We start from the raw sequence: 27,265 nt of genomic DNA, 5'->3' as shown, positions 1-27,265 counted from the left end.
CCCGGGGGCTTCCCTAGTGGCACAGTGATTAAGAATCCACCTGCCAATGCAGGGGACACGGGTTCGAGCCCTGGTGGGGGAAGATCCCACATGCCGCGGAGCAACTAAGCCCAAGGGCCACAACTACTGAGCCTGCGCTTTAGAGCCCGCGAGCCACAACTACCGAGCCTGCGTGCTGCAACTATTGAAGCCCGCACGCCTAGAGCAGGTGCCCCGCAACGAAAAGCCATCGCAAAGAGAAGCCCGCGCTCGGCAACGAAGCGTAGCCCCCGCTCACCGCAACTAGAGTAAAGCCCACGCGCAGCAACGAAAACCCAACGCAGCCAAAAAAAAAAAAAAAAATCCTCAGCCGGGTCCCAGAGCCCCGTCATCCTTCACCCTGTCATCATCCAAAGTGACCCCTTGGCTAGCTCAGCGACGGTGGCGGGGGGTGGGGGGAACGTGCGGAATGAAAAGGGGGAGGACCAGGAGGGCAAGCGTCCTTTAAGGGAGCAAAAATCACAAGAGTTGGACCTCAGGCTGTAAGGCAGGAAAGGAAAAAAAAAAAAATCCAAATTTACCTCCGACGGAGAAGCCAGGGGAGGAGCGAGGTTCAGCGGAAGAGTGTTGACTGGGATTAGCCAGAATTGAAAGAGACGGAGGCGGGGCCTGCTGGAGGGGCGTGGGCTGTGATTGGCCAGGAGTAGAGCCGGAGGCCGGACACTGGAAACCACCTGGCCATGAGAGGCCGTGTCTGGGCCCAGCCAGAGCGTGCAGCCTATCAGGGACTAGTCTGCCGGAAGCAGGAGGAGGCCCCAGGCTGGCCCGGTCGGGGGCGGAGCCTGCAGGGAGTGACTGCCCGGAAGAAAGCCGAGCCCTCTAGAGGATCCTTGACAACCTATTCAAACCTCTGCTTCTCACCTCGCGGGCGGAGTCTCCATCCTCGTGAAGCCTGGGCCTGGGTTCCCAGGCGGATTTGGGGAAGTGAAAGTCACCAGAGGCCGGGTGTGGCCCAGCTCGTGACCCTGCGCCTTGCGGTCCTGACACAGCTAGAGCTCTGAGCTCATGGACGCCCTGAGTTTGCTGCTATTGGCCGCGCTGCTCTGGGTCCCTGTAGGGACCCTGACCTGCTACGGGGACTCGGGGCAGCCTGTGGACTGGTGAGTGCGCGGGAGCCGACCATCCCTCCAGGGCCGCATTGGGGATTGCTGCGTTCCTAGGTGAAGACTGGGGTTCCTTCTCTTCTCCCGCTATTCTGTCCATTTCCTAACCTCCAGGTTCGTCGTCTACAAGCTGCCGGCCCACAGCGGGCCCGGAGATGCGGCGCAGAGGGGGCTGCGGTACAAGTACTTAGACGAAGACTCAGGGGGCTGGCGCGACGGTGCGGGGTTCATCAGCAGCTCCACGGGGGCCGTGGGCCGCAGCCTGCTGCCGCTGTACCGAAACACCACCAGCCAGGTGAAGACGCCCCCGGCGGAACCAGGGGTGGGACTCTAGGGTGGGCCCGACTTGGGGGAACCTTCAAGTTGCCCCTGTCCATCATCCCCAGCTCGCCTTTCTACTCTACAATGACCAACCGCCTCAATCCAGCGGGTCTCAGGACTCTTCCAGCCGTGGGCACACGAAGGGTGAGGCCAGACTGGGGACTGGGGAAGAGTTCTGGTTTCCCTGTGCATTTCCCCCAGCTAACCCATGAGTTGCCGGGGGGTGGGGGGGTGGGGGGTGGAGGGTGGGCTGCTCTGTCAGGCCCTAGCCATCTGTTTCCTTATTTTAAATCAACACTGTCCTTCCTCTGGACTATGAGAATCGATGGCTGTGGAAACTGAGCTCAGCGGTGGTTCTGACCCTGCCCACTGGTCCTGTGGTCCAGGCCCCCTACAGACTGAGTGTTCCTGGGTTGCACATGTGCTTGCTGGGATGCCTCAAGCAGTCCCCCTGATCTCCAATTTCTGGTTCAGGTGTGCTGCTCCTGGACCAAGAAGGGGGCTTCTGGTTGATCCACAGCGTTCCGAACTTCCCTCCACCTGCCTCCTCTGCTGCGTACAGCTGGCCTCCTAGTGCCCGGAACTATGGGCAGACCCTGATCTGTGTATCTTTTCCTCTCACCCAGTTCCTGGATATCAGTGAGTGGAGACGGGGAGGCAGGGTGAGTCCCTGATTCCCAGGCTAGAGTCTTGGAACAGTCCCTCATTTTCTTCTCCCCTTGCCCTCCAGGCAGACAGCTGACCTACACCTATCCCCTCGTGTATGACCACAGGCTGGAAGGGGACTTCGCCCAGAAATTCCCCCACCTGGAGGAGGTAATCAAGGGCCATCACGTTCGCCAGGGACCATGGAACAGCAGTGTAACACTCACATCAAACAAAGGACACGTGTTCCAGAGCTTTGCCAAATTTGGAAACTTTGGAGATGGTGAGCCTTGAGGTTGACAGTTGGAGAACTTTTTCTGCAGAGGGGGTGTCTGGTGTGTCCATGGCCGAGGGCAGGTCATGGCTAGGGACTAGAACACCTTGGAGTCATAATCACATGAGAGGTAAACAACCAATATACCTGTGTTCAAATATTGGTTTCTGGCTGTGTGATACACGATTTAACCAGGGCCTCAACTTACCTGGGAATAATGGTATGAACTTTAAAGGGCTGTTGAGTGGCATGATGTATATAAAGCATTTAGTAAGGGCTATTAGTCTTGATGTTGTAATTCCCCAGATTGCCAGGAACTGATAACTGAGGAAACAGCTCAGAGATGGGAAGGGGCCTAGGGAATCCCTAGCAGTGATCCTGACCCTGTCCATGTCCTCTTTCCATCTTCTGCAGACCTGTACTCTGGCTGGTTGGTGGAGGCCCTTGGCAGTGACCTACAGGTCCAGTTCTGGCAAAGATCTTCTGGCATCCTGCCCTCCAACTGCTCTGGGGTCCAGCACGTACTGGATGTGACCCAGACGGCCTTCCCTGGGCTAGCTGGGCCAACCTTCAGTGCCACAGAAGACCATTCCAAGTGGTGTGTAGCCCCAGAAAGGCCCTGGGCCTGTGTGGGTGACATGAATCGGAACAAAAGAGAGGAGCACCGGGGTGGGGGCACACTGTGTGCCCAGCTGCCCGCCCTCTGGAAGGCCTTCCAGCCTCTGGTGAAGGCATGGGAGCCCTGTGGAAAGTAGAGCAGGGCCTTCTCTCTAGGAAGCCCAGCAGAGCATATAAGAGCTAAGGCTCAGGGGCCAGTTTGGACTTCAGTTTGAATCTATTTAGTCTCTTCCTATCTGTTTGGCCTTAATCATGTGCCTTAACCTCTCTATGACTCAGTCTACTCACCTGCAAAGTGGGAATCATAGCACCGCACTCAGGATTGTTGAGGAATAAAAAGAAATTGGTAAATGAGGCTGCTAGTCTTTTCTTCAGGTGGGACTCAGAAGAGCACTGCAGTTTGCTGAGGGTCTGGGGGCAGCTGGCACATAGGTGAGACACAAAGTGGGACCACAAGGAAGGGCCGACCAAGACTCACCTCCCCTCTTTATGGTAACCGGGACTGGAGTTCCACCCCTCAACAAGCACACAGGCAAGGGGGAGGAAACATGATGTCCTGCCTTGCTAGGGGAGGAGGGGCGAGCTCTAGAAAGCTCACGCAGCACGGACGCACTTTATTTATATGTGTACATATGTATACAGGCGGCTGTACAGCGCGGGGCCAGTGGCTCCCTTTGCTATGGGCCCGGAGGCATGGGGCAGGGCGCCCCTTTTTTGGTCGGGGCTGCTGGGGGCACAGCTTCAGCAGGGCACCGGGAAGTCAGCGCCACCTCAGGCTTGGTGGTGGGGACCAGGAGGGAAGCAGGTGGGGCTGCGGGCCCTGCACTGCTGGGTACATTCTTTGTTAGGGCTTGGGAGGGGGTCTGGGGCTCTGGGGAGAGCTTGGGAGAGGCAGGTTTGGAACGAGGCCCGCTCAGCGTGGTCCGCTCCTCCACCACCTCCAGCACCCAGCGCTCCCGGCCCCGCGGGGCCTCAGGTGCGGGAGGTGCCAGGGGTGCAGATTCCTGCAACCCCTTGGAGTCCACACTTGGGAGTTGTGGCACCTCAGCCTTGGCCCCAGACCGCACAGGCTCTACGACAATGGGCACCGGGGGCGTGCCTGCTTCGCCGGAGCTGCTGCGCCGGCCCGTCTCGTGTTCCTGCACCGGGCTGAGCGCCGCCTTGGCCACGGCCCTGGCCGCCCCGCCCGCGCCGTCCTCTGTCTGCACGCTCTGGTGTCGCGTGCCGCTGGCGTCCCGCTCCAGGGTCCGGCCCCCGGGGGTCGTCGCGCGGGGCGGAGTGCAGGCCTCGGCGCCACCCGGGGACTCTTTCTCCTTACTCGAAACCGGCAGCAGCGGGTCCGCGCCCAGGCTCAGGGGCGACTCCTGGCGGCCCAGGCGGCGGACGGCGACCTGCCGGGTCGCGCCGGGACCCTCGACAGGGGGCGTCTCGCCGTCCGACTCGGCGAGGCTATGCAGCGCTAGCTCGCCGTGGAAGTCCTTGCGGAAATCCGGGTGACCCACCTCGAGGCTGTGTTTGCGCAGCGCGCCCTTCTTGTCGGCGCCCAGCGAGGCTCCCAGCTTCTCCGCCGATTGCACGCGTTTAAGGAGTGGCGAGCGCGGGGGCTCGGCACTCTTAGGGCGCGGGCGCACCACTGGCGGCGACGAGTGCAGCTTGGCCGGAAAGCTCTGCGTCGTGTGAGAGCTGCCCACCGTGTGGCCCGGCAGCGGCGGCGGCGACGCCTGTGTCGGGGACGGCGTGTGCGCTAGCGGCGACAGCGGGATGTTGCCGGCCGACTTGCAGCGCGCAGAGCGGTACTGGCGGTGCAGCTTCGGCGACAGGCCGTGCAGCGTGCTGGGCCGGATGTGGTGCGAGGCCGACGACGCTGGCGAGTTGGGCGTGCTCGAGGCCGGCGAGCTGCTCTGGGACGAGGCGCCTGTGGACGGGCGAGAGAGGACGATGAGCGCCGCGGGCGCCGCCAGGGCACCGGCCCGCCACAGCGCGCAGCTCGGCCCCCGCCCAGGCTCAGGGCCTACCTAGGTAGGCGGAGTCAGGCGTGGAGCGGTAGCTGTGGGTGGGCGAGCGCGCCGGCAGTCCGTGCGTGGGCGAGCCCGGGAGGCTGTCACTGGACGACAGCGAACGGTTCAACGACGACAGAGAGCGGCTAGTGTGCAGCAGGTTCGACTGCTTCGTTATCTTGCGGAAGAGGGAGCTACGCTTCTTGCTGGAGGACAAGGAGGGGACCACCTTCCCTAGACCAGACTCCAGAGCTCCCGGCTCCTCCCACTTCAGGACTTCAAGGTACCTCCTGGAACCACCCACCCTTTCTGACCCCTCCCTCTTCAGCTACCACACAGTTCCAGACCAAAGAACTTCCTTTAGCTCCGTCCCACTTGGCTCCTCCCACCTCAGGTCTACCCGTTCCTTTCTGACCACTCACAGTCCAAGCTGGAAACACCCATCAAAACAGAACCAACCTTTTCTGGCCCCGCCCACCTGTCTAGCCCCTCCCTCTCCAACTAAACTCACCTGTCAGAATGGGAAGAAATTCACTGGGCTCAGCCAGGCTTATCTCAAATCCCCACTCACTCCTTGTCCAGGTCAAACCCACTGATCAAAACAGAAAACTCTCCTGGCTCCACCCACCTCTTCTAGTTCCTCCTACATATAAGGGAAGAAATTATTTCTACTGGCCTGGCATACTCATCCCAGATAGAAATCTCTTCTCCCGGCCCCTCTCAGTCGCCTAATACATCCGGCAAGGCAGAATCATCTCCTGGACGGCACCCTCTTAGTCCACATCTGCTGGCTCAGCTCTGCTCCCACAGTGCCTTTCCTTCAGCCTAGGAGCTTGGTACATCCTCCTTTCCTGACTCCTCCCGCTTTCCCAGCCCCTCCTTCTCTGTTGTCTTGGTTTTGCTCTTCACTTGGTGGCCCCGGCCACCTTTCCTGTGAATGTCCCTTCTCCTGTCCTCACCTATGCCTCTCCCACGTAAGCCCTGGCCATCGCTCATAAACTGGAGTGTTCCAGGGGCCTGCTGTTTATAGCCCCTCCCACTGCACTTGGCCCCACCCACCTCTCCTGGCCCTCCTTGGCAGAGGGCCGCTTGTTCCTCCGAGCCATTTTGGCCTTGTAGCTGCTGCGCCGCGCAGGGCCGATGCGAATGGAGGTATTTTCGAAGGGCGTGGTGGTCACGGCTACTTTGTTGCCACTCTGGGGGAAGAAAGGGGGAAAGTTCTCTGCTGGAAGCTGCTCTGGCAACTCCAACTCCCCGGGATCTCCCCCACCCTTCGCCCCACCCTCGCCCCAAGACAGTTGGTGCTCTCCCATGGACTCACCTTAAGGATCAGCTCGACGACCTCAGGATGCACCATGCCATGCACAGGCTCCCCATTCACGTGGGTGATGAGGTCCCCGGCACAGAGCCCTGCCTCCTGGGCTGGGCCCCCCTCCTCCACGTGCTGGGGATAGGGAGCCCCACAGGAGCAGAATTAACAGGCTTGGTAACAAGGAAAGCTCCCTAAGCTTATGTGCCAGACACCTAGCTCTGCAGGCACGGTAATCTTCATAACAGTTTATGAAATAACAGTTATTCTCCCCAGTTTACAAATGAAGAAACTGAGAGTCAGAAAGGAAAAGTTACAGAGGAGGGTCACAGAGGAGTCTCATCCAGGTTGCCTGGTTCCAGAGTTTGAGCTGTCCCTCACCCCTGGGGAGGGTGGGGGGTGTCTCTCTCCCCACCCCCACCGTAGAACACAGGCTCCACCCATTAGTGCTCACCCAGACAATGTGGTGTACACTGTAGACATCTGAGTCACCCATGTAGACGCGGATAGCACGCAGTGTGAAGCCATACTTCTTGCCCGAGCGTTGGATGGTGATGGGGGAGCGAAGCCCACTGACAGCTGGCGAGTAGTCCCGACTCGGTGAGGAGTCCCGTGAGGACGGGTTGGAGGAGAGAGATCGTGGGGACATGGGGCTGGCCAAGGGTGAGCTTCCATGGGGGTCCACTGCAGACAGACCCATGGTCAGAGGTCAAAGCCAACAGACACAGGTCTCCCTGTGTCCGCTCCTCCCTCCTCCCAAGTCAAAGTCCCAGAGCTCTCACTGGCCCATCCCAGAGCCAGTCACTGTGGACAAGGAAAATGCACCTGGCACCAATGGGGGCAGCCCCTCCCCTGCCAGGCGGGGCCCAGTGTCACCTGCAGGGATCATGACAGACAAGGCAGTGGCCGAGGCTGACTTGATGACTTTGCCCCCGGTTCGAGAAGGCCGCTTCTCTACCACCGGGTCTCCTGACAGCTGCTGGTGCCGCGCCCGGCGCAGAACCAGGTCATTGGTGGCTCTCAGGCCTGATGGGTCCCCATCCTTCGAGGATGGGCAGAGGTCGCCTGGGCGTGGGCGGTCGGCTGCAACAGAGCAGATGGGTTAGGGGTCACTCCAGGGTTATAAACTTCTTGCACGCTGTTCCCTCTGCCTGGAATGCGCTTCCCACTTCTCTCCCTTGCTGGATTGTGAATTTCATGGGAGCAGGTAACATGCGTCACGAACAGCTCCTGACTCAGAGGAGTGCTCAAATACTTTTGTTGACTGACCATGGAAAACGGGTCTTCCTCATATTGATGAGAATCCCAGATTGGAGTGTGAAGAGTACACGAGAACTTGCATAAACAGTACAGGCTCATTGAACGCTCATATATGATCCCTGAGGAATTGGGGAAGGCGGCAGGAAGGGGCACTCACTGGCCTCCGGGTCCCCGGCGCTGGGGGTGCCATCCCCTTGAGCTGCCTCCTTGGGGGCCCGCGCATCCAGCGAGCCTGGGGGGTCGGAGCTGGGCCGAGCAGACCTGCGCAGCCGGGCCTCATCCTCGTCCTCCTGGGGGGCGCTGAAGCGGCTGGGCTCCAGCAGCGCCGAGAAACGGCGGCGCGCGCCCAACGGAGGACTGGCCTCCCCCTCCAGGAAGCTGGCCTCGGACGCCGAGAAGCGCTTGCTGCGCAAAGGGGGCGTGGTCAGAGGAGTTACTCCCCTTCGGGTCCAAAAGGACCCAAAAGGACCCAAACCCCAAATCCTGACCCTGCTCACATCTCCGGGGAGCCCCCTCTCCAGGTCTTCTCGCGCAGGGTCAGGCCACCTAGGCCTTCCCGCTTGCCGGCCACCTTCTCCTCTGGGCCCTTGGCGCTCGGCTCCCGCTTGTTGGTCCCCGCTGCTGCCACGGGGGTCTTGGGCTCGTGCTGCGCCAGCTGCTCCATACTGCTATACACCTTCAAGGACGGATGAGTGGTGATGGAGGCAAGTCCAGCCCCCAGGTCCCGCCTTCCCTCCCGAACCAATCGAATTCCCGCTACTGGACCCGGCCAAACTACGCTCCGCCCCAGTAAAGCCGGGGGCCCAGCCCCCCAATTCTGGGCCGATCCCGACCACCTACAGTTCTTCAGTTCTGGCCCCACCCCACAAAATTAGGCTCCGACCTATTCTAGACCCTGCGCTGCCCAAGCCCCAAAGAATCTGCTCTCCTTCCTGCCCCGCCTCTCCAGGCCCCGCCCAGTTATGTGTGCCTTCGCCCAAGGCAGGTCCTGCACGCCCCCTACGTGCTGTTCCTAAAAGCGAGACGTTGCCCAGCCTCGCCAAGGCCTGGCCCAGCCCCCTCCATCCCCAGGCCCTGACCCCGCCGCTTCCAGATCTAGCCCCGCCCCACTGTGGGTCCTCATTTCCACAACTGTCCAGGCTCCCGTTAGATTCCACTCGATGCCAAAGGTCGGTTCCAAGACATCCAGCGAGGATGTCCCCCCGCCGCCCCCGCCCAAGCCTCATCATTCCCCGATCCTCACCGCCTCAGTAACTTCTCTAGTCTGAGACCTTGGGCCTGGACCCTGCTCCCCATAGCCTCCTCAGCCCCTGGCCACTTCAGGCCCACCTCCATCCCGTACTTAAACACAGGTCCCACCTCCCGACGGTCTCACCCCACCCCTATCCCCACCTGGCCTCACCTTGCTGAAGCGCGGGGAGCAGGAGGAGAACTGGCGGATCTCCACGGGCTCCTCCTCCGTCGTGTCGTCCTCGTCATAGGAGTTCACATGGTGATACCTGTCTGAGCGGGCTGGAGTGGAGGTGTGGGTCGTGACCACGGGCATGGGTCCACTCCTCAAATCACACCCCATCGGAGCCAGGTTCGGGTCCTGCAGCCCCGGCCACGCCCCTGCCCCTTTCTCGGATCAGATTTAGGTCCTTCCCCCTAGCTGGGTCCCCGTCCCACTCTCTGAGGCTTCGTCTAGCCCCGCCTCCACAGAGGCCACATCCCCAGATTGCACCGAAGGCTCTCTCCACCCTGGCTCCGCCTATGCCAGCCCAGGCTCTTGCCTCGTGCCGCGTCCTAGCACCGCCTCGTAACCTAGGTCCAGTCCCAGTTTTAGAACTTACTCCTGTCCAAGCCCCACCCCTACCCCAGCTTCCTTTCTTACCTTCTTCTCAGACTGAGCCCCGCCCCTATGCCAAGCCCCGCTCCCAACACAACTTCAGCCCTCTCCTCTCGTCTAAGGGGCTAGTCTCCTACCCAGCTGCGTCCCAGCCCAGGCCATATGCAAGCGCCCCCTCAAAGGATCCCACACCCTGTCCCCGCTCACTGTCAAAGTAGCTGGTGTCATCCTCGGACTCCAGGTGGGGGATGAACTCGGCCTTTTGCCTGAGCAGCCCTGTCCAATCCAGGTCTCGAAAGAAACTGTGCTGCTTCACCTCAAAGGCACCGCCTGGGGAGGAAGGGGTGTAGGGTGTAGGGGAGGGAATTCTTGCGACAGCTATGGCCAGCCAAGCAGCCCAGCTCCCCACCCATTTTCTGGCCCAGGGACACAGCACTGGGAGCCCTGCTCCCGGACAACAGACCCCCCAGCTCAGATTCTCTGTGACCCCTCACCTGCCCCTAGCCGGCCCAAGGGGTTGGTCTGCAGGAGGCTGGATATCAGGTGCTGGGCATCCGTGGGCAGGGCCTCGTCCCCCTCGGGCCACAGGATGTCATCTGCAGAGCAAGGTATAGGGCTGGGGTTCGCTTCTGGAGTCCATGAGGCCCTGGGCCAGCCCATGTTTCCGTGCCCCCGGCCTGCCCACCACGGAGGCACGCACCACTGATGACCTGTCCAAAGAGCTCTTCAGGTGTGTCTCCAAAGAAGGGCACGCAGCCCACCAGGAACTCGTAGAGAATGATGCCCATGGCCCACCAGTCCACCGGTTTGCCATAGCCCTGGCGCAGGATGACCTCGGGTGCGATGTACTCTGGGGTCCCACACACCTGGGGGCAGGACGTCAGCCCACGCCCTGGCCACAGGAGGGGCCTCCCGGGGGAGCAGTGCCCCCCGCCAGGCCCTGGGCCCCACAGTCCTGCCGGGTCACTCCACCCGAAGTGACCCCCACTCCCGCACACACACCTGTTTGTCCAGGAACTCCCGGGCGTCCTTCTCAATGTGGCCCTCATATAGGTTGGTGGTTAGGCTCATAAGCCCCATCTTGGAGAGGCCAAAATCCGTAAGCTTGATGTGCCCCATGGAGGTGATAAGGAGGCTGCAGAAACAAACTGAGGTCTTAGAGGCCAGGACCATCCACTTCCCTCCTGGCCCTTCCATGCCAGGGCCTCCCGAGGGACAGGGAAGGAGTGATGGGAAAGGTCAAGGCTCACTTGTCAGGCTTAAGGTCGCGGTGCACGATGCCGTAGTTGTGCAAGTACTCGAGCGCCAGCACTGTCTCAGCGAAGTACATGCGGGCCATCTCCACAGGTAGCGCCCCAATGTTCTTCAGCAGGGTGGCGCAGTCCCCCCCTGGGGGTGAAGGAATAGGCCCATGTGAAGAGGGAGGTACCCCTGGCTCAGAGCTGAGCACTCAACATGCACCGTAGTACCGAGTCCCCATCTCACATTGCCCCAATTTTATAGCTAAGGAAAACTGAGGCTTCGATAGGGGTCTCCCTCTCCCCAGCTTGCACAGGGACTGCCCTCTACCAGGCTTCTCTTGTCCTCTTAGCCATCCTCCAATGTCAGTATAATCAGCTGATTTTACCCAGGAGGGGACTGAGACTCAGAGAGATGTTGGGTCATGCAGGGAGTTGACGGTGGAGGTAAGGTTTGGTTTGGGCCAAGGCTGCCTGCTTATCTACTGAGTTTAGGCCCTTGATCTGGAGTCTGAAACTTGAGGGTCCGGGGCCTTAATATATAAATTACTTGCCCCCACCAGATTTACTGCAAGCAGCATTCATATTTTAGTCTCCTTCGGTGTCCATTTCCCCTTTTTCTTACAAGGGTCAGATTTCCTTCCAGGTTTAATAGCTGGGTCAGCATGTAACCCAAGTTGCGCCAATGACTTTTCCCTATTTTTTCACAAAGATTACTAAGCCCATAGAATGTAAACCGGAATCTGTTGGATAGTAACCTCACTATATCAGGGCCTGTTTAAAGGGAAGTCCACAGAGCCAAAATATGGAGCGATTACTAATGACATGATTTGAGCACCTAGATACAGCCATTCCTGAAGGTGACCTGGATTTTTTCTATCACAAGTCAATAAATTTCTTTCTTTCCTTTTTTTTCTCTTGAGCCAGATTTATCTATGTCAGAAACTGATGAATCAGACTTGAAGCCGTGCCCTCTGCAGTGGAAGCACGGAGTCCTAACCACTGGACTGCCAGGGAATCTGAATTTGGGCACCAGATAATCCTGACACACACTTGTGCAGAGAATAAAGTGCCCATGGTCTTCTTGAGCCTTATATCCCTTGTTGCCAACCTCACTATATGAAACAACCTTGTCTTTTTTGGCTTATTTTTCTTGTTTATTGTATGTTTATACAGACTTGAATGTTACCTACATGAGGGAAAAGTGTGTCTGTCTGGGTATCCACCAGCACCCAGCACAGCATGTGGAATGAGGGAGATGATGAGGGGACACCTGTTGAGTGACTGAATGTTCAGTTAAGGCTCGGAAGTGGCACAGTTGTATCCCTGTGAGATCATGTGTGTGTCCTAATAACCATAATACATGTCTGTTTGGATGATAGATGGATTAATACTGGGGATGGATAAACAGATGAAAAACCTATACATTGGTGGTTGGATGATTGGATGGATGGTAAATGGACAGATAAATTGATGGATGAATTGTGGATGAATAGATGGATTTAAATAGCTTGCTAGATAAAATGAGATAGCTGCTAGAATGGAGGTTTGGATGAATTAATAAAACTAAGAACAGTAAATGGATGGATGGAAAGAGGGATGGATAGCCGATGGATTAATAAATAGGTAAATAGGTATTGGTGGAGAGATGGATGGTAAGTAGTTAGGTGAATAAATAGATAGATGAATGAATGTCTAGATATAGAAAAAGATGGATTGATGGAAAACAGATGTACAATACAAGCAATGAACCCTAATATAAATTACGGACTTTAGTTAATAATTATGTATCAATATTTGTTCATCAATTGTAACCAATGTATCATACTAATACAAGATGTAAATAACACGGGAAACTGGGGGGAGGGGGAAGCGAATATGTGGGAACTCTCAGTACTTTCCAATCAATTTTTCTATAAACCTAAAACTGCTCTAAAAAGTGAAGTCTATTAATTTTAAAAAATAGATGTAGGGCTTCCCTGGTGGCGCAGTGGTTGACAGTCTGCCTGCCGATGCAGGGGACACGGGTTCGTGCCCCGGTCTGGGAGGATCCCACATGCCGCGGAGCGGCTAGGCCTGTGAGCCATGGCTGCTGGGCCTGCGCGTCCGGGGCCTGTGCTCCGCAAGGGGAGAGGCCACAACAGTGAGAGGCCCACGTACCGCAAAAAAAAAAAAAAGATGTAATATAATATTGTAAATCAGCTATACTTGAATAAAATAAATAACGATGTAATGGATAAACAGAAATATGGATGGACAAACAGACGGATAATCAAATGGATGGATGGATGGAGAGATGGCACATAGATATATGGATAGAAAAACAGATGGATTAGCAAATGAATAGATGAAATGAAGGAAGGGTGGATAATTGGATGGATGTATCTATATTGAGAGAAATGAAGATAAGTCAATAGATGGCTGGATATAAATAAACAGATGGAATGGATGATCAGTGACTGGACGGATAAATGGTTGGATAAACATACAGGTGGCTAGTTAATTTGGTGACTGGGACTCAGGCAGGCCACCCCCAGCAGCCCTGACTAGCGAGCATCCCCTCATCTTCCCTGCAGCCCTGCAGGCAGCCACACCTTCCACATATTCCATGACCATGCAGAGGTGGCGCCGGGTCTCAAAGGAGCAGAACATGCCGACCACAAAGGGGTTCTCAGCGAAGGTGAGGATGTCGCGCTCCACGAAGGCCTGCTGGATCTGGTTGCGCAGGATCAGGTTCTGCTTGTTGATCTTCTTCATCGCGAAGCGCTGCCTCGTTTCCCGGTGCCGCACCAGGTAGACGGCGCTGCAGGGGGAGAGAGCGAGGACCGGCCATCACCTCCGAGACACCCGGCCTCCGCCACCCTCCCCCCGCCAGAGCCCCGGGTGGCTCACCCGTAGGCACCATTGCTTATGAGCTTGATGGTCTCAAAGTCATTCTCTCCAGGTGGTTTCTTAGCCTTGCTGCTTCGGCCCTGCAGGGGAAAGATGGAGACCACCCCATCATCATCATGAGACTGGCACTCTTGTTATTCCACCTAACACATGGGGAAACTGAGGCACAGAGGGGGTGGGTGTGTCCTTCATCCAAGTGCCACAGTGAGGGAGTAACAAAGTCAAGACGTGAACCCAAGACTGGCTGACCCTGAAGCCATATATTGATAACTAACTTCTCTCCATTAGGAAAGAAACATACAAAATGGCTAATCACTCTAATATATAAAGAGCTCTCAGACATCAACAAACAAACTAACAATTGAAGAGAAAAAATAGGCAAGATATGTGAATTAGAGTTAGAGCTCTTAACCATGTGAAAAAATGTTAAACCTCACATATAATGACAAAAAGGCAAACTAAAACTACACCAAGACACCATTTTGCACTCAGAAGATTGGCAAAAAAAAAAAAGAAAAAAAAATCCAAAAAGCTGACACTCTGTAGGCAAAGCTGTGGGGAAACAGATACTTTTATACCTTGCTGTTGGGAGTATAAATTGGTACAGCCCCCATGAAAGGTACTTGGGTGTATATCAGAATTACAAATGCATGTTCCCTTTAATCCAGCAATTTCACTTTTGAATTCATGCTACAAATATGCTTGCACATGTGAAAAATGACCTATGTACTATCCTGCTCATTGCAAGACTGGAAACAATCCATACACAGGAAATTGGTTAAATAAACACATGAGGGGATATAATCTAAAGGAATATTGTACCGTTGTTTTGTTTTGTTTTGTTTTGTTTTTGGCTGCATTGCACCACATGCGGGATCTTAGTTCCCCGACCAGGGATCGAACCCGTGCCCCCTGCAGTAGAAGCATGGAGTCTTAACCACTGGACTGCCAGGGAAGTCTTGTACATTTTTAAAATGAGGAATATCTCTGTACACTTATTAGAAAGTTCTCCAAAGTATTTTGTTAAATGGGGAGGGGGATAAGGAACAATATTACTGTATGCTTTTGTGTAAAAAAGGGGACAAAATATAATCATATTTGAGGTAATAGGGATATGGGGGACAAGAGTGGGTATAAGATTTTTCACTGTATGTCCTTTTAAAAAATAATATTTATTTTTCTTAGGGACAAGAGATTTATTACATAAATATTTCACAAAAAGATCTATGAGATATAAAAATATTGGACTCTACACTCCTAAAAATGTAGCCCAAAAGAGTCTGACCACAAACATTGACAGAATTACGAAGAGAAATTACTCAAAACAAGAATTTAACACATGGCTCTCAGAAACTATCAGATCAATCCGGCAAAAAAAAAGATGAATAGGAAGATGGAAGATTTGAATCACTCAATTCACAAGTTTGATTGAATGGAATTACATAGGATCCTACAAACAACAATTAAAGATAAATACCTTTTTAGAGTTTTAGACTTTTGAGTGATGTCATTCCATTACCTATTCAAAAAATTAAACAAATGGCATGTATAATGAGATTCAAAAAATATGTATATATATATATACATATATATATATATGACAGATGTGTGTGTATGTATGTGTGAATTCATAGACACAATTTGAAACAAAAGTCACAAATCCAAATGCCTTCATGGGCCAGGCATACCAGGTGAGAGCCATGGGTGGCTGGGGTGTGGATACCCCATATCATAGGCTAGCCCCCACTCAATGTCAGCTGGTTCCATCACAGTATTGTCAGAACTTCTAATTTTTCAAAAAGGCACAAACCCAGATTCTAATTTTAATCTTCTGATTTCCATATTTTGTTTCACATTTTTGAAAACACTAGGCAGCTCAGAGAAAACACATGCATGACCATTATGGTGGGCAATCTCCACCAGATATGTGGAACATCTACCAAGTGTGGTTGGCCTGGGGGGTGGAATTATAGTAATTTTTACTATGCTGAGCTGTTAACACACAGAGACACTCAACCCACTCAAAACTCCATGCAGTGTTCCTCAAGAAATTAAAAATAGAATTACCATGTGACCCAGCAATTCCACTCCTAGGTATGTACCTAAAAGAACTGAAACAGTTGTTCCAACAAATACTTGTACACAAATGTTCACAGCAGCACTATTCACACAACAGCTAAAAGATGGAAACAACCTAAATGTCCATTGATGAACGATGGATAAACCAAATGTGGCTTATTTTATTCAGCCATGAAAAGGAATGAAGTACTGATTTATGCTACAGCAGGGATAAGCCTTGAAAACATTATGCCAGACACCAAAGGCCACAGAGTGAATGATTCCATTTATATGAAATATCCAGATTCAGCAAATCCATAGAGACAGAAGGATCTAGAAAGCAGATCAGTGGTTGCCAGGGGCTGTAGGGGAGGGAGGACGGGGAGGAACTGCGTAATGGGCACAAGGTGTCCTTTTGGGATGATGAAAATGTTCAGGAACTAGACAGAGGTAACGGCCACACAACATTGCGAATGTAGTAAATAACAATGTTATGTGTATTTTACCATGAAAAGAAAAAAGCCTACGGAGGAAGAGCTCTTATTAACCCATTTTAGAGTTGGGGAAACTGAGGCTCAGAGTGGGGACCAAGAGGTCCACCCAGCCTGAGGACAAAGAGCCAGGAGGTGAGCCCCAACCAGTCGGGCCAGACCAGAGTGTTGCCTGCTGGGCCACCTGGCCTTACCTCAGAGAGGTCGTCCTGCTCAGGTGTGTTAGAGCCGCCACTGTCCTGTTCCTCCAGGTGTACCACATCTAGGAAGGGAATGAGAGTGAGTGGAGACTGGGGTCCCAGCTGGTTCACCCACAGTCCCCTGCACCCAGCAGCCAGCACCTGGAAAGGGGTCACGGGTGAGGCCCAGCTGGCGGATGATGTAGCGGGGGATGTCCGTCTTGACAAGGTGGCCCTCCTTCGCATGGCCCTCGGCTGCCTCCAGCAAGTGGTAGAACTCCTCGGGGTTGAATTCCTGAGGCAAGGCAGGGTGCGCTCAGGGTGAACTCCAAGGTGTCCCAGCCAACCCCTCCCCAGTCCCCCACCAACTGCCCCCCGCCCATGCCCAGCCCCCTTACCAGGCACTCCAGCAGCCTCGCTGGGCGTGAAATGATAATGAGCAGCTTCTTCACCAGCTGAGTGACAAAGGCCACCTCCAAGCTCTCGGAACGTTCATAGGCCTGGGGTGTGGGGCATAGTGGGGGTGTGGTTCACAAGTGCCTTTCCTGAGCCAGGCTTCTCTCCCATCCCCACAGGAACTGACAATACTGCTGCTGTGTTCCCATTTTACAGATGAGTAAACTGAGGCCCAGGCCACATGGTAAAAATAATCATTATTGTTACAGCAAACATGGTCCTAAAACCTTCACTCACTCAATTCATCTTCAAAACAGCTCTATAATCCAGGCAGAGTTAAAAATCCCTCTGCCGGGCATGCTCTCTCCTCAGATCCTTGCATGGCTTCCTACTTCTCCTCCTTTAGGTCTTTGCTCAGTTGTCAACTCCTCATGGAGGCCTGCCTTGACCCCTCCAATCCAAAATCACACCCCACTACCTGGTAGGACTCTCAATCGCCATTACTCTACTCTCCATTCCTGTTTTCTATCAAACAGGCCACATATTAATTTATCTATCATGCCTATCAAAGTCAGGACTATGGTGAGGCAAATGAGGCAGTCACCTTGGACACAAAAACCCTCAGTCTTCAAGATAACTAATATTTTAATGCACTATTTGAAAAATCAAAATTAATGCAGAAAAAAATGATAAGCAAAACTTATTTACTCTTTGGCCGTGAGGCTTGTGGGATCTTAGTTCTCTGACCAGGGATTGACAAGGGATTGAACCTGGGCCCTGGAAGTGAAAGCACCGAGTCCTAACCACTGGACCACCAGGGAATTCCCAGAAAAATTTAAATAAGGACAGGATCCCAGAGGGCTGGGCCAAACCATACTGGAGCTTGAATCAAAAGGAAACGTGTGGGACCATCTCTACATGTTTTTATGTTTTTCAAATGGTTAATCATTTTAATGAAAACAGTATTACTGATTAGTTCGTTTCCATTAAAACCAGGAAAGTTAAATTATAACAAATTTTGGTTTAATTATAAATAAAATATTTAAACTTAATGTTAAGTTTTAACATAATTTTTTTCCAACTTTTTCAATAATTAATGTTCCGAAGGGGGAAAAAAATCACCTGCCTCATCCTAGTCTCAGTCCTGATGCCATCTGAGGAGGTAGCATTTGAGTAAAGACCTGAAGGAGGTGAAGGATGTTAAATTCCTGCTTCCTGTTTGGGAGGTTGGGAGGGATAAATTGGGAGATTGGGATTGACATATACACACTATTGTATGTATAAAATAGATAACTAATAAGAACCTACTGTACAGCACAGGGAACTCTACTCAATACTCTGTAATGACGTATATGGGAATAGAATCTAAAAACGGAGTGGATATACGTATATGTATAACTGATCCGCTGTGCTGTACAGCAGAAACTAGCACAACGTTGAAAATCAACTATACTCCAATAAAATTAATTAAAACAGTGAAAAAAATAAAAGAAACTTTTAAATTATTACTGTCAATATCACCAAATTATGTGAAAATCTTGGTTATAACAATACAGTGATTTTGATGAAATAAAGGCAAAAGGTGCATTTTGTGAAATATATACGTATATATATAAATTCCTGCTTCCTCCATCAGACCTAGAGCGGGGCTTTAGTCTTTCTCCTCCACCCTTCAATCCACACTAGCCCCTTGGCATGTGGCAGGCGCCCCCTGAGTGGTTGTGGGATGAAGGAAAGTATGGGGCCATTGAGCCTGATTTGGGGGTTCGGAGCCTGAGGTGTGGCCGGCCTCCTGGTGCACTCACGTCCTGCAGCAGCTTCTCCAGGTTTTCCTGCAATTCGTAGAAGTATACGGTGGTGATGAGGCCGTCGCGGGACTTGGTCAGGCAGTCCCGGGCCAGCTCGATGATCTGGTGGTGAATGAAGCTGAGCACGCCGTCGGCCAGCGGCAGCACGCTGTCAGGTTCGTAGGCGCGGGCGAAATCGCGCAGCTTCTCTTCCATCTGCGCGGTGGCCTGTGGGAGGGACGGAGGCAGGGCCGAGATGCCGGCGCGGGGCTCAGCCCAGAGGCAGTGGTTGCCAAAGCCTGCACGGCGCAGCGCCGGCCGCCAGGGGGCGCGCGAGGCTAAAGCGAGCGAGGGCTCCGGGCGCCCCGCTTCCCTGCAGCCGCCCCCTGCCCCGCCTCACCTTCGGGAACCTCTCCTTGTAGACATGGTTCATCATCACGATCTCGTTGTCGTAGGAGGAGGGGGAGCGCCCGGGGCTGCGGAGAGAGAAGCCCATCGCGTCCAGCCACCTTCCTCCAAAACTGCAGACAGGCGTCTCGCAGGGCATGAGCCCCCAGACCCACCAGCTTGGACGGGGAGGGGGATGCAGGCCCACCTGAGGCTCCGCGAGCGAGGCCGCACGGCAGGGGAGCGGCGGCCACCATCCTCATCCGTGATGCTCTCGGTGCTGCCGAAGTGTTTGGAGAGGAAGTGGAGCTCGTCCACGGTGGGCTGGTAGGGCAGCTGGTGCAGGCGCTCCTGGGAGGAGCAGGAAGACTGGGGGGAGGGGCGGGGCCGGGGTCAGAGCCACCACGTTCCCCCACAGCTCGGGACCCTGGTCTGGGACCACCGCGGCTGGCGGGCCACCGAGCAAGGCCAGAATCTGGACCTGGCTTATGATCCTTGGATCCCAAGGCTCAGCTTGGGATTCCTGGCAACAGAGGGGGGGCGGGGGGGCAGGGACAGACACAGATGAGAACAGTGACACAGACATGAATGTGGCCCGAGGGAGCCTGTGAAAACCTGAGTCAAGTCTCATGCCTCCTCTGTTCAGAACTCTCCATGGCTCCCACCGTATTCATGGTGAATGCCTAAGTCCTCCCCACAGCCCACAAGGTCTTGCAAGATCTGATCCTGTCTCCTTGCCATCACCTCCTCCCACTCTCCCCCTCACCTGCTCTGCTTCAGCTGCACAGGCCTCCTTGATGGTCCTTGAACAAACCAGGCACACTAGTGCCTCAGGGCCTTTGCACTGACTGTTCCCTCTGTCTGTGACACATCTACTATGGATCACTTCTCCTTCAAGTCTTTGCTTTAAAGTCACCCTTCGGGAGGCCTCCTCTGACCACACGCATCATTCCCTCTCCTTGCCCCAACTCGTTTCTTCTTGCTGACTTCTTATCTCATTACTTACTACTGTATATCTTTATGACTTATTTGTTACTGCTGTCTGCTCCTCCAGGGCAGGGATTTGATTCTGTTTGGCCCCAGTCAGGGCCTGGCATACAGTTGGGGCAAACACAGACCCACAGACATCAGTGGAGAAACACAGGGACAGCCACCAGATTCTGCAGGCAGGATGATCTTTTTCAACATGGTATCACTCACTTTCTTGCTTAAAACTCCCCAACCCATCATTATGTATTAATCTTTTCAGTGCACACAATCTATGACCTACAGAAATAGTAGGTCAGACTGAATTTTTAATTTAATTTAATATAAAGCAAAACAGCCTTTCTGTGGCTTCCCACTGCATTTAGAATAAAATCCACCTCACGATCCTGGCCAAGAAGTCCCAGCATGAGGAGGGTTGCTGCCTGCCTCACCTCCATCCCTCCACTTCCAACCCAGAGTTCCAGCCACACAAGGCTATTTTCACCTTTCTAAATGTGAAAAGTTCTCTGTTGCCTCTGGGAGTTTGCACATGCTGCTCCCCTTTGCTGAAACACCCTTCCCTGCCTTCTTCCACCTGCCAACCCCCTGCTGATCCTTTGTCTTGGCTTCAATGCCACCTCTTCCAGGAAACCTTCTTTGACCCTCCCTCCAGCTCAGTCAGGTGCCTCCCCTCTGCTATCATCCCCTTGCCTTATGCTACCCCCCATCACAGCTCTGACCACCCCAGCACCCCAAGTTATAAATGCCTTCTTACTGATCTGTCTCCTCCCATGAGGGCTTTGTGAATCCTTGGGCCCAGACCCAGCTTGTAGAGCCCCACACACATGACAGTCATGTGATAAAAGTCCGCTGAACATCATACCAATGCATGGATGAGCGAACCAGAGAGACACGTAGAAAAGAGGGCAGATGGAGAGAGAGAATTTGGGTACTGCAGTGGGGGAGCAAATGGGCTCTGGGTGAAAGGGGTGTGCCCTGGCCAGCTGCAGACACTTGGGCAGTTGGCTTAATACATGAGCCTTAATGTCATTACCTGAGGTAAGTAAAATAAGTAAGTAAAATAAGTAAATAAGTAAAATAATTTAAATAAGTCCGAGGTAAGTAGGACCCCCAAGAAGATATGTTGAAGATGGAGAACAGGACCTTGGAGGGGACTTGGAACTCACTAAGAGATGGACAGATGACACCCTCGGAGAGCAAGAGAAACCCAAAGCTCTCATTTAGGCCAGTCCAGCCGGCCCCCCGTGGCTCCCACCCACCGGCCCCGCCTGCCACACTCACCGAGACGGTGGAGCTGGGCGTGTTGGTGCCATAGCCAGACGAAGGGAGTGAAGCCAGAGACCAACGGCGTCCGTCCGCCCTGGAACCCAGCCGACATGCTCAGAGGCCGCCAGGCCCCACCAGACAGCCCCATTCCTCAGAGTGTGAGAGAAACCACTGGCCATGGCCAGAGCAGGAGGTGGGGGAATATATCTGCACTCTGAGATTCCTGAAGTCCCTCAGGGTCAAGGAGGTAAAGAGGAAGTCTTCCAGCCAGGTACCTGGGACCTGGAGCAAAGATCAGTCTTCTCTGCTCCTTCCCATTTATACTCCTCTCCTGTCAACCTCATGCCAAACAAGCCCCCAAAGTGAAAAGCCCACTCAAGGAAGTCATCCCAGAGGGACCCCAAAAGATGACCGCTAGAGGACCCCCATGAGAAAATTCTCAGAGGAAGATCACTTGGGTCTTTTCAGAGAAGAAATATTCCTTCCTCATACACACACACACGCTTGCTCCCATAGACACAATCACTCTCACGGCTACATCCATTAGTACTACTGTTACTAGTACGGTTGAGTTCACACACTGAAAGTCACACGCATTCACACCACGTGACTCTTCAACACAGACACTCACATGCGTTCACTGTTCCATACATGGACCCAAATATCACATGTTTCCAGGCTAACACACAATCATACATGAAAAAAGAGACGTACACTCACATATAGACATATATACTTACAGAGACCTGGTACTCATACACTCTGACCTACACACACACTCCCCCACACAGTCTAGACTTTCACATTCACGTGACACACATTGAAGACACCCTCACGCAGTCAGTCACACATTCAAACTCTCAGAGAGCCACACACTCATTCACACTCCCACACAAATTACGTATTCACATGGAGACACACATGGAGGTACATGTTTCCTCAGCTATTCATACACACATTTACAACCCTAGAAGCACACAGTCACACACGTTCACTCTCACACGCTGATACACACCCACGGATACAAAGACAGGCATGGGCTGCCTCCCATATTCACAGCCTCACAAACTCACACACATCCCCATCAGCACACAGATTGCACACTCACGTGGACACACACTCCCATGCACTGGAATCCTCTCTCCAGGCAGTGACCTCGCTCAGCTCACCTGCTTCCCCGCTCACCCTCCATGTAGGTAACCACATCCGGCCCAATCTTGGAGCCCTTTTCTGGCTCCCTATTGCCCTCAGCTGAATTCCACGGTCGAAGGGAATCCCCACTCTTCCAAGGGAGCCGTCCTCTGTCCCCACAGTCTCCTGTGACTTGCACCCCACAGCTTTCACCAGCCTTTGCGGTGACCTGCGTTGCCTCCCCAACTCAACTCCAAGGATAGAGAAGGGATGTGGTTCACCCCATATCCCAGGTCCCAGAACACAGCAGTTGTTCAGACGCTTTTAGAATGAATAAAGTTCAAAAAAAAAAAGAGACCCACCCAAACACCCTGGTGACTCCTCAAAGATTCCCCCTCAAAATTCAAAGAATCTCTCTCCCCCAATCTCGACAAAGCCCCCCAGAAAATTCATCTAAGGGACACTCCAGAAACCCACAGAGACCCCCGGATGGAAACCTGAGATTTCTCCTCTTGGGCCCTCGAGAAATAGCCCTAGGGGCCCTCCCCCACGTCAAGGACCAAGTCCTTCGATGGGCATCAAGCAGTCTGCGCTTGCGCACTTCCTCCCTGCTTCCCTGTCCTGTTGCTATGGAAACGCCTGGCCTGGAGAGCGAGGCTTGGGAGACTAAGACCCAGGCCCCATAGCGCAAGCGCTTTCACTCGGCGGCAAAGGAAGCCCCGCCCCTTCCGTGGTTCTGAACTGGTGGTTGGTCCCGCCTTCTTATAGGTCCCGCCCCTAAGACTGGGTGCCTGTTCCCGCCAGGACGTTGGGGCCCTCTGCGGGTCCCGCAGGCCTGACTCAGGTGCAATTAGAAGGGGAACAGATGGTGGCCCAGACGGTGGGTAGGGAGGGTATGGCCAGGGTTCTGGGGCCCTGGGGAGAGGGACTCACCTTCGGGAGGAGGCGAAGGAGAAATGGGCGGGGGTGTTGGGGGAGAAGTTACGGGGACTGTCCAGGGGACTGCTACCTGTGGCGGAAAGAGAGGGATCTTCAGGCTTGGGATAGAAGGCAATCCCATCAAACCTCCTGATCCTCAAAGCGGGTTCCAAACAGCAGCTTGTCCCCTCTTTAGTCTAATCCCACCCACGTATGGGTGGACCGCTCCCCTTAGCTGTGGCCCTGCCTCTCAAAATGTTTTGGCTACCGAGTCAGCCCAGCCCCTCTCCAGGCCGATTCCGTCTTTTTCGGGGTGGCCCCGCCCCTTAGGTATGGCTCCTCCTTTCTGCTCCATCCCCTTTCCAATCAAGCTCCTCCTGGGCCTCCGCCCACAAATGCCCGTCCCCCTGCGGACCGGCCAAGCCAACACAAGGATGGCTCCGCCCCTTGTCCAATCCCGGTCCTCTCCGTCTAGACTCTGGACCACCACTCCTGTGGCATGGACACACCCCTCGCCTGTGACCACGCCTCCTCTAGTCTGGCCCACAAACCCACCACCTGTCTCACCCAGGTGTCCAGGCAGTGGGGAGTGGGGTCGCGGCAGCGTGGGCGAAGTGCTGGTCAGGATGAGACTTTTCCGGTTACTGGTGCGGCAGCTGCGGGGAAGGCGAGGCAAGGGACCGGACCCGGCCGTAGCCCAGTGAGTTTGTGGACCCAACCCACAGCCCTCCCATCTCAGATCCCCACCTGTCTCCCAACTGTGTGTGCTTGGATGTGCTCCCAAAGGACTGCTCAGAGGAGGAGGCAGTGGAGGCCTCGGTAGGACTGTGTATGGGAGGTGATGCGTATGTGTTGTGTATGTGCAAGACTCCTGGTGTGGATCATGTGTGACCATGCAAGGCACAGTGTATCAGTCAGGGGGTGATAGTCATGTCCACGTGATACTAATGGAGATACTGAGTGTCTGTGTGTCTTTGGGTCCTTGCGTGACATTCGCTGTGTGTATCCAGGTGTGGCACCCGTGTGTGAATTCAGCACTGGGAGCATCCTAGTGTGATATCATGTGTGACAGTCCTTGGGTTTATCTTGTGTGACATGACCTGTGGCTTTGTGTGTCTATATGACACAGTGTAACGCCACTTGTCCATGACTAGATGTGCCCCTGTGTGCTGTAAAGTGTGAGTGATGCATGATTTCTGCTACGTGTCTGTCTTTGTGTAGCAATCTGAGTCTGTATGAGATACTGTCCTTGTGTCTGAGTGTGACATTCACCATGTGTGTTCCCGTGTGGCATCTACTGTGTGTGAGTTTAACACCCTGTGACACTGGGCACGTCTGAGCATACCACTGTGTGTGACATGGATGAAAATGAGTGGAAACCTGTGATGTTGTGTGTGTCTCCGACTCTGCAAGATTCTGTGTCTGTTATTCTATCATCCGTGTGGCACAACATATGACATGCTTAGGTGATATCGTATATTGTGCCATTGCACGGATGTCATTGCCACACATGTGTCTGTGTGCATTTCAGGTGGTGTGGATCACCAGGCATGTGACATCTTACAGAGTGTACACTACACTGTGCCTGTGGGCTTACTTGTCTGTGTGATGCTGCGAGTGTCCTTGTGTGTCTGTGCGTGCCTCTGACCTATGGCCACCATATGGCTGGGTACGCGTGGCGGCTCCCGGGTGTATCTGGGACACTAGGGCTGTTGTGTGTGTATGTGTGTGTGACATCATGTCCTGAGTGACGCTGTGTGTCACTATTTTTCGTATGAGGCTGTGTTCTTTGGGGGGCGGTTGTGCTATTATAAAAGCCCCCCCTTTCATTCTGCCCCTCAGGATCCCAGCTTCCAAAGAGGGACCCTCCAGCCCCTCCATTCTCTTCGCACACACCCCCCTCCCCGGCTCAGTGACTGAGCATATTCGCGCGGCCAGAGCACGCGGCGTGGGGGTGGGGGGAGGCCAGGCTGCGGCTATTGTTCTGAGGGTGCTAAGCCCCCCACCCTCCCCTTCTTCCCCTACCCTCACCGGGCTGCCGGAGCCCGCAGCGCCATCAGACAAAGGCGCCTCAATCCCCCACCAGGCGCAGCCCCCTCCCCCCGCGGCGGTCCTTTCTAGCGTGCAGTCCCCCCAGCCTCAGCCCACACTGCCCCCCATTCAGCCCCATCCCTGGCAGGAAGGCGCGAGCGAGCACCTCTGGCGCAGCTGGACCGGGTGCAGCATCCCGGGCCCCGCCCTGCAGCAGCAGCCGGAGGGCGGCTTTGGGGGAAGGGCCAGGTCAGGGTCTGAGGGATCGGGGGTCTACCTCTTGGTGCGACGGAACATACTGCCGCCAGGGAAGGAGGGCATCGAGAAATTGGAAAGCGCGGTCCAGAGAGAGTCAGACATGACCCGGCGGCGGCGACATGGTGGCAGGTGCGGCAGCGGCGGCGGCGCGGGGAGCAAACGCGCGGGGCGGAGGCTGGAGCCGCAGCGGGCAGGGTAGGGCGGGGGAGGGGAAGGCCTGCGGCTGCCGCTAGCCAGGAGGGGGCGCTGCAGTGCACCAGCGCGCCTGGCCCCGCCCGCGCGCCCGCCTGGCGCCCCCACCCGGGCCGGAGAAGGGGCGGCCAGCCCCGCGCGTTTCTCCCCAGGGCTCACCTGCTGCTTTTCCGGGGCAGGGGCAAATCTTTCTGGAAGGCAAAGGAGCAAAAGGATAGAGGTCAGCGGGGACCAGCAGCCACTGCCCAAAAGCCCTGTCAGCCCACTGGAGGGGTAGAGGTGGGATGGGACAGGTCCTTCATCAGCATGGTCACCTGCGCCCTTGGCCATGAGGTGAGGGCTGGGCTCCTAGGGGAAAAGGGTACCAGGGTGATTCCTCTCCCGACCCCCAGAGGCCAGCAGAGGGCCCCCTATAGGACTCCTGAGCTGGCGTCTCAGTATGTGTTTGTGCAAATGAAAACATCCAGGAGTCGTTATTTGAAAAATATTTCTTGAGCACCTACTGTATGACAGGCCCCGTGCTAGGCACTGGGGACACAGCAGTGAATGAGACAAAAATCCTGCCCTTTGGGGACTAGCATTTAAAGGAAGGAAGCAGACAACCAAGATTAACATAGAAGTGAACGAAATAATTTTAGACAGAAATAAATGTTATGAATAAAATTAAGCAAGGTGATGTGATGGAAAATGGCTAGGAGGAGGACATGATAGTTACAGAGGTCTGCTCTGTGGAGATGATTTTTAAGTTTGTTGCTGAAAAATAAAAGTCAGCCCTGGGAGGCTCTGTGGAGAGAGCATTCCAGGTAGAGGGAATTGCAAAGGCCTGGAGGTAGGAATAAACTTGGCATGCTCAAGCATGAAAGGGTGAATGACTGGATGAATGAATGAATGACTCCTCCACACCTCAATGGTTCTACCCCACTCTCAATCAGATTCACAGAGTTGGGGTGGGGATAGTTAGGGTGGCTCAAACTGAGATTTGACATGGGAATCAGGTGATGGCTGGGTGGTCTTTTTCGGTAATGGCAGTGATAATAATTGGTAGGTATTGGGACTTCCCTGGTGGTCCAGTGGTTAAGACTCCGTGCTTCCAATGGAGGGGGCGAAGTTCAATCCCTGGTCACGGAACCAACATGCCACACGGTGTGGCAACAACAAAAAAAGTTAGGTATTAACTCTGTCCACATCACAAGAAGGTTGCATTCTGTTTGTCAAGTACACAGGAAACCACTACAGGGACCAGAAATTACAGAGGTCTGGACCCTTTTCTGAGAGCGCTGGGGAGAAGGGGCATCACCTTCCACCCAGTTCTGTGTCCACAGGCTAAGGTGAATAAAAGGGATTGGGTAGGGCTGCAGGCAGAAAGATTCAGGTTAGGGTTCCAAAAGCCCTTTGGTGGGGACTCCAACCAGGGAGAAATGAGGAGTGTTCTAGGATTTTTCTAGAATCTCTGATAGCAGAAAGCCCTGGGTTCAAATCCCAGTTTTGCCACTTATAACCTTGGCAAATGACCTTCCGATAGTCCATTCCTTCTAGAGGATTCTGTCAGATGATGCAGGTGCCTAGCACCTTAGTATGGTGTCTAGCATATAGTAAGTGCTCAATAAATGTTAGGTCATAGGAACAGGAGTTATTGTGGATGGACATGCTGCATGGCAGA

At 54.1% G+C, this 27,265-nt stretch overlaps 2 protein-coding genes across 3 annotated transcripts; one reads left to right on the top strand and one right to left on the bottom strand.

Annotated features, from left to right (window-relative positions):
* The first annotated feature begins 880 nt into the window (after nt 1-880).
* DNASE2 (deoxyribonuclease 2, lysosomal) lies at nt 881-3,348 on the top strand. Of its 2 annotated transcripts, XM_065874948.1 has the most exons (6): nt 881-1,139; nt 1,257-1,437; nt 1,529-1,607; nt 1,938-2,102; nt 2,194-2,391; nt 2,797-3,348. In XM_065874948.1, the coding sequence occupies exons 1-6, from the start codon at nt 1,045-1,047 to the stop codon at nt 3,135-3,137; spliced, it is 1,059 nt and encodes a 352-aa protein (XP_065731020.1). In that variant the 5' UTR covers nt 881-1,044; the 3' UTR covers nt 3,138-3,348. The 2 variants fall into 2 exon arrangements, with proteins under 2 accessions (XP_065731020.1, XP_065731021.1); XM_065874949.1 differs by lacking the exon at nt 1,938-2,102 and having other exon boundaries at nt 1,035-1,139.
* Nucleotides 3,349-3,589: 241 nt separating this feature from the next.
* On the bottom strand, nt 3,590-25,616 carry MAST1 (microtubule associated serine/threonine kinase 1). Its single transcript, XM_065874322.1, has 26 exons — nt 25,433-25,616; nt 23,692-23,780; nt 23,140-23,215; nt 21,091-21,169; nt 19,031-19,191; nt 18,836-18,911; nt 18,454-18,663; nt 16,651-16,752; nt 16,415-16,547; nt 16,268-16,335; nt 13,525-13,604; nt 13,227-13,435; nt 10,645-10,783; nt 10,397-10,529; nt 10,095-10,260; nt 9,889-9,990; nt 9,602-9,724; nt 8,969-9,078; nt 8,064-8,242; nt 7,724-7,971; nt 7,183-7,389; nt 6,761-6,990; nt 6,319-6,441; nt 6,057-6,193; nt 5,016-5,203; nt 3,590-4,915 (listed from the first exon to the last, which is right to left on the bottom strand). Exons 1-26 carry the CDS (start codon nt 25,513-25,515, stop codon nt 3,678-3,680), a joined length of 4,689 nt encoding a protein of 1,562 aa, XP_065730394.1. The 5' UTR covers nt 25,516-25,616; the 3' UTR covers nt 3,590-3,677.
* Between the last annotated feature and the right edge of the window lie 1,649 nt (nt 25,617-27,265).

Source organism: Phocoena phocoena, chromosome 3, assembly GCF_963924675.1.
Source record: "Phocoena phocoena chromosome 3, mPhoPho1.1, whole genome shotgun sequence".
Lineage (NCBI taxonomy): Eukaryota > Metazoa > Chordata > Mammalia > Artiodactyla > Phocoenidae > Phocoena > Phocoena phocoena.
The sequence above is the reverse complement of the archived record's forward strand: the minus strand, read 5'-3'. Positions and strand labels throughout refer to the sequence as shown.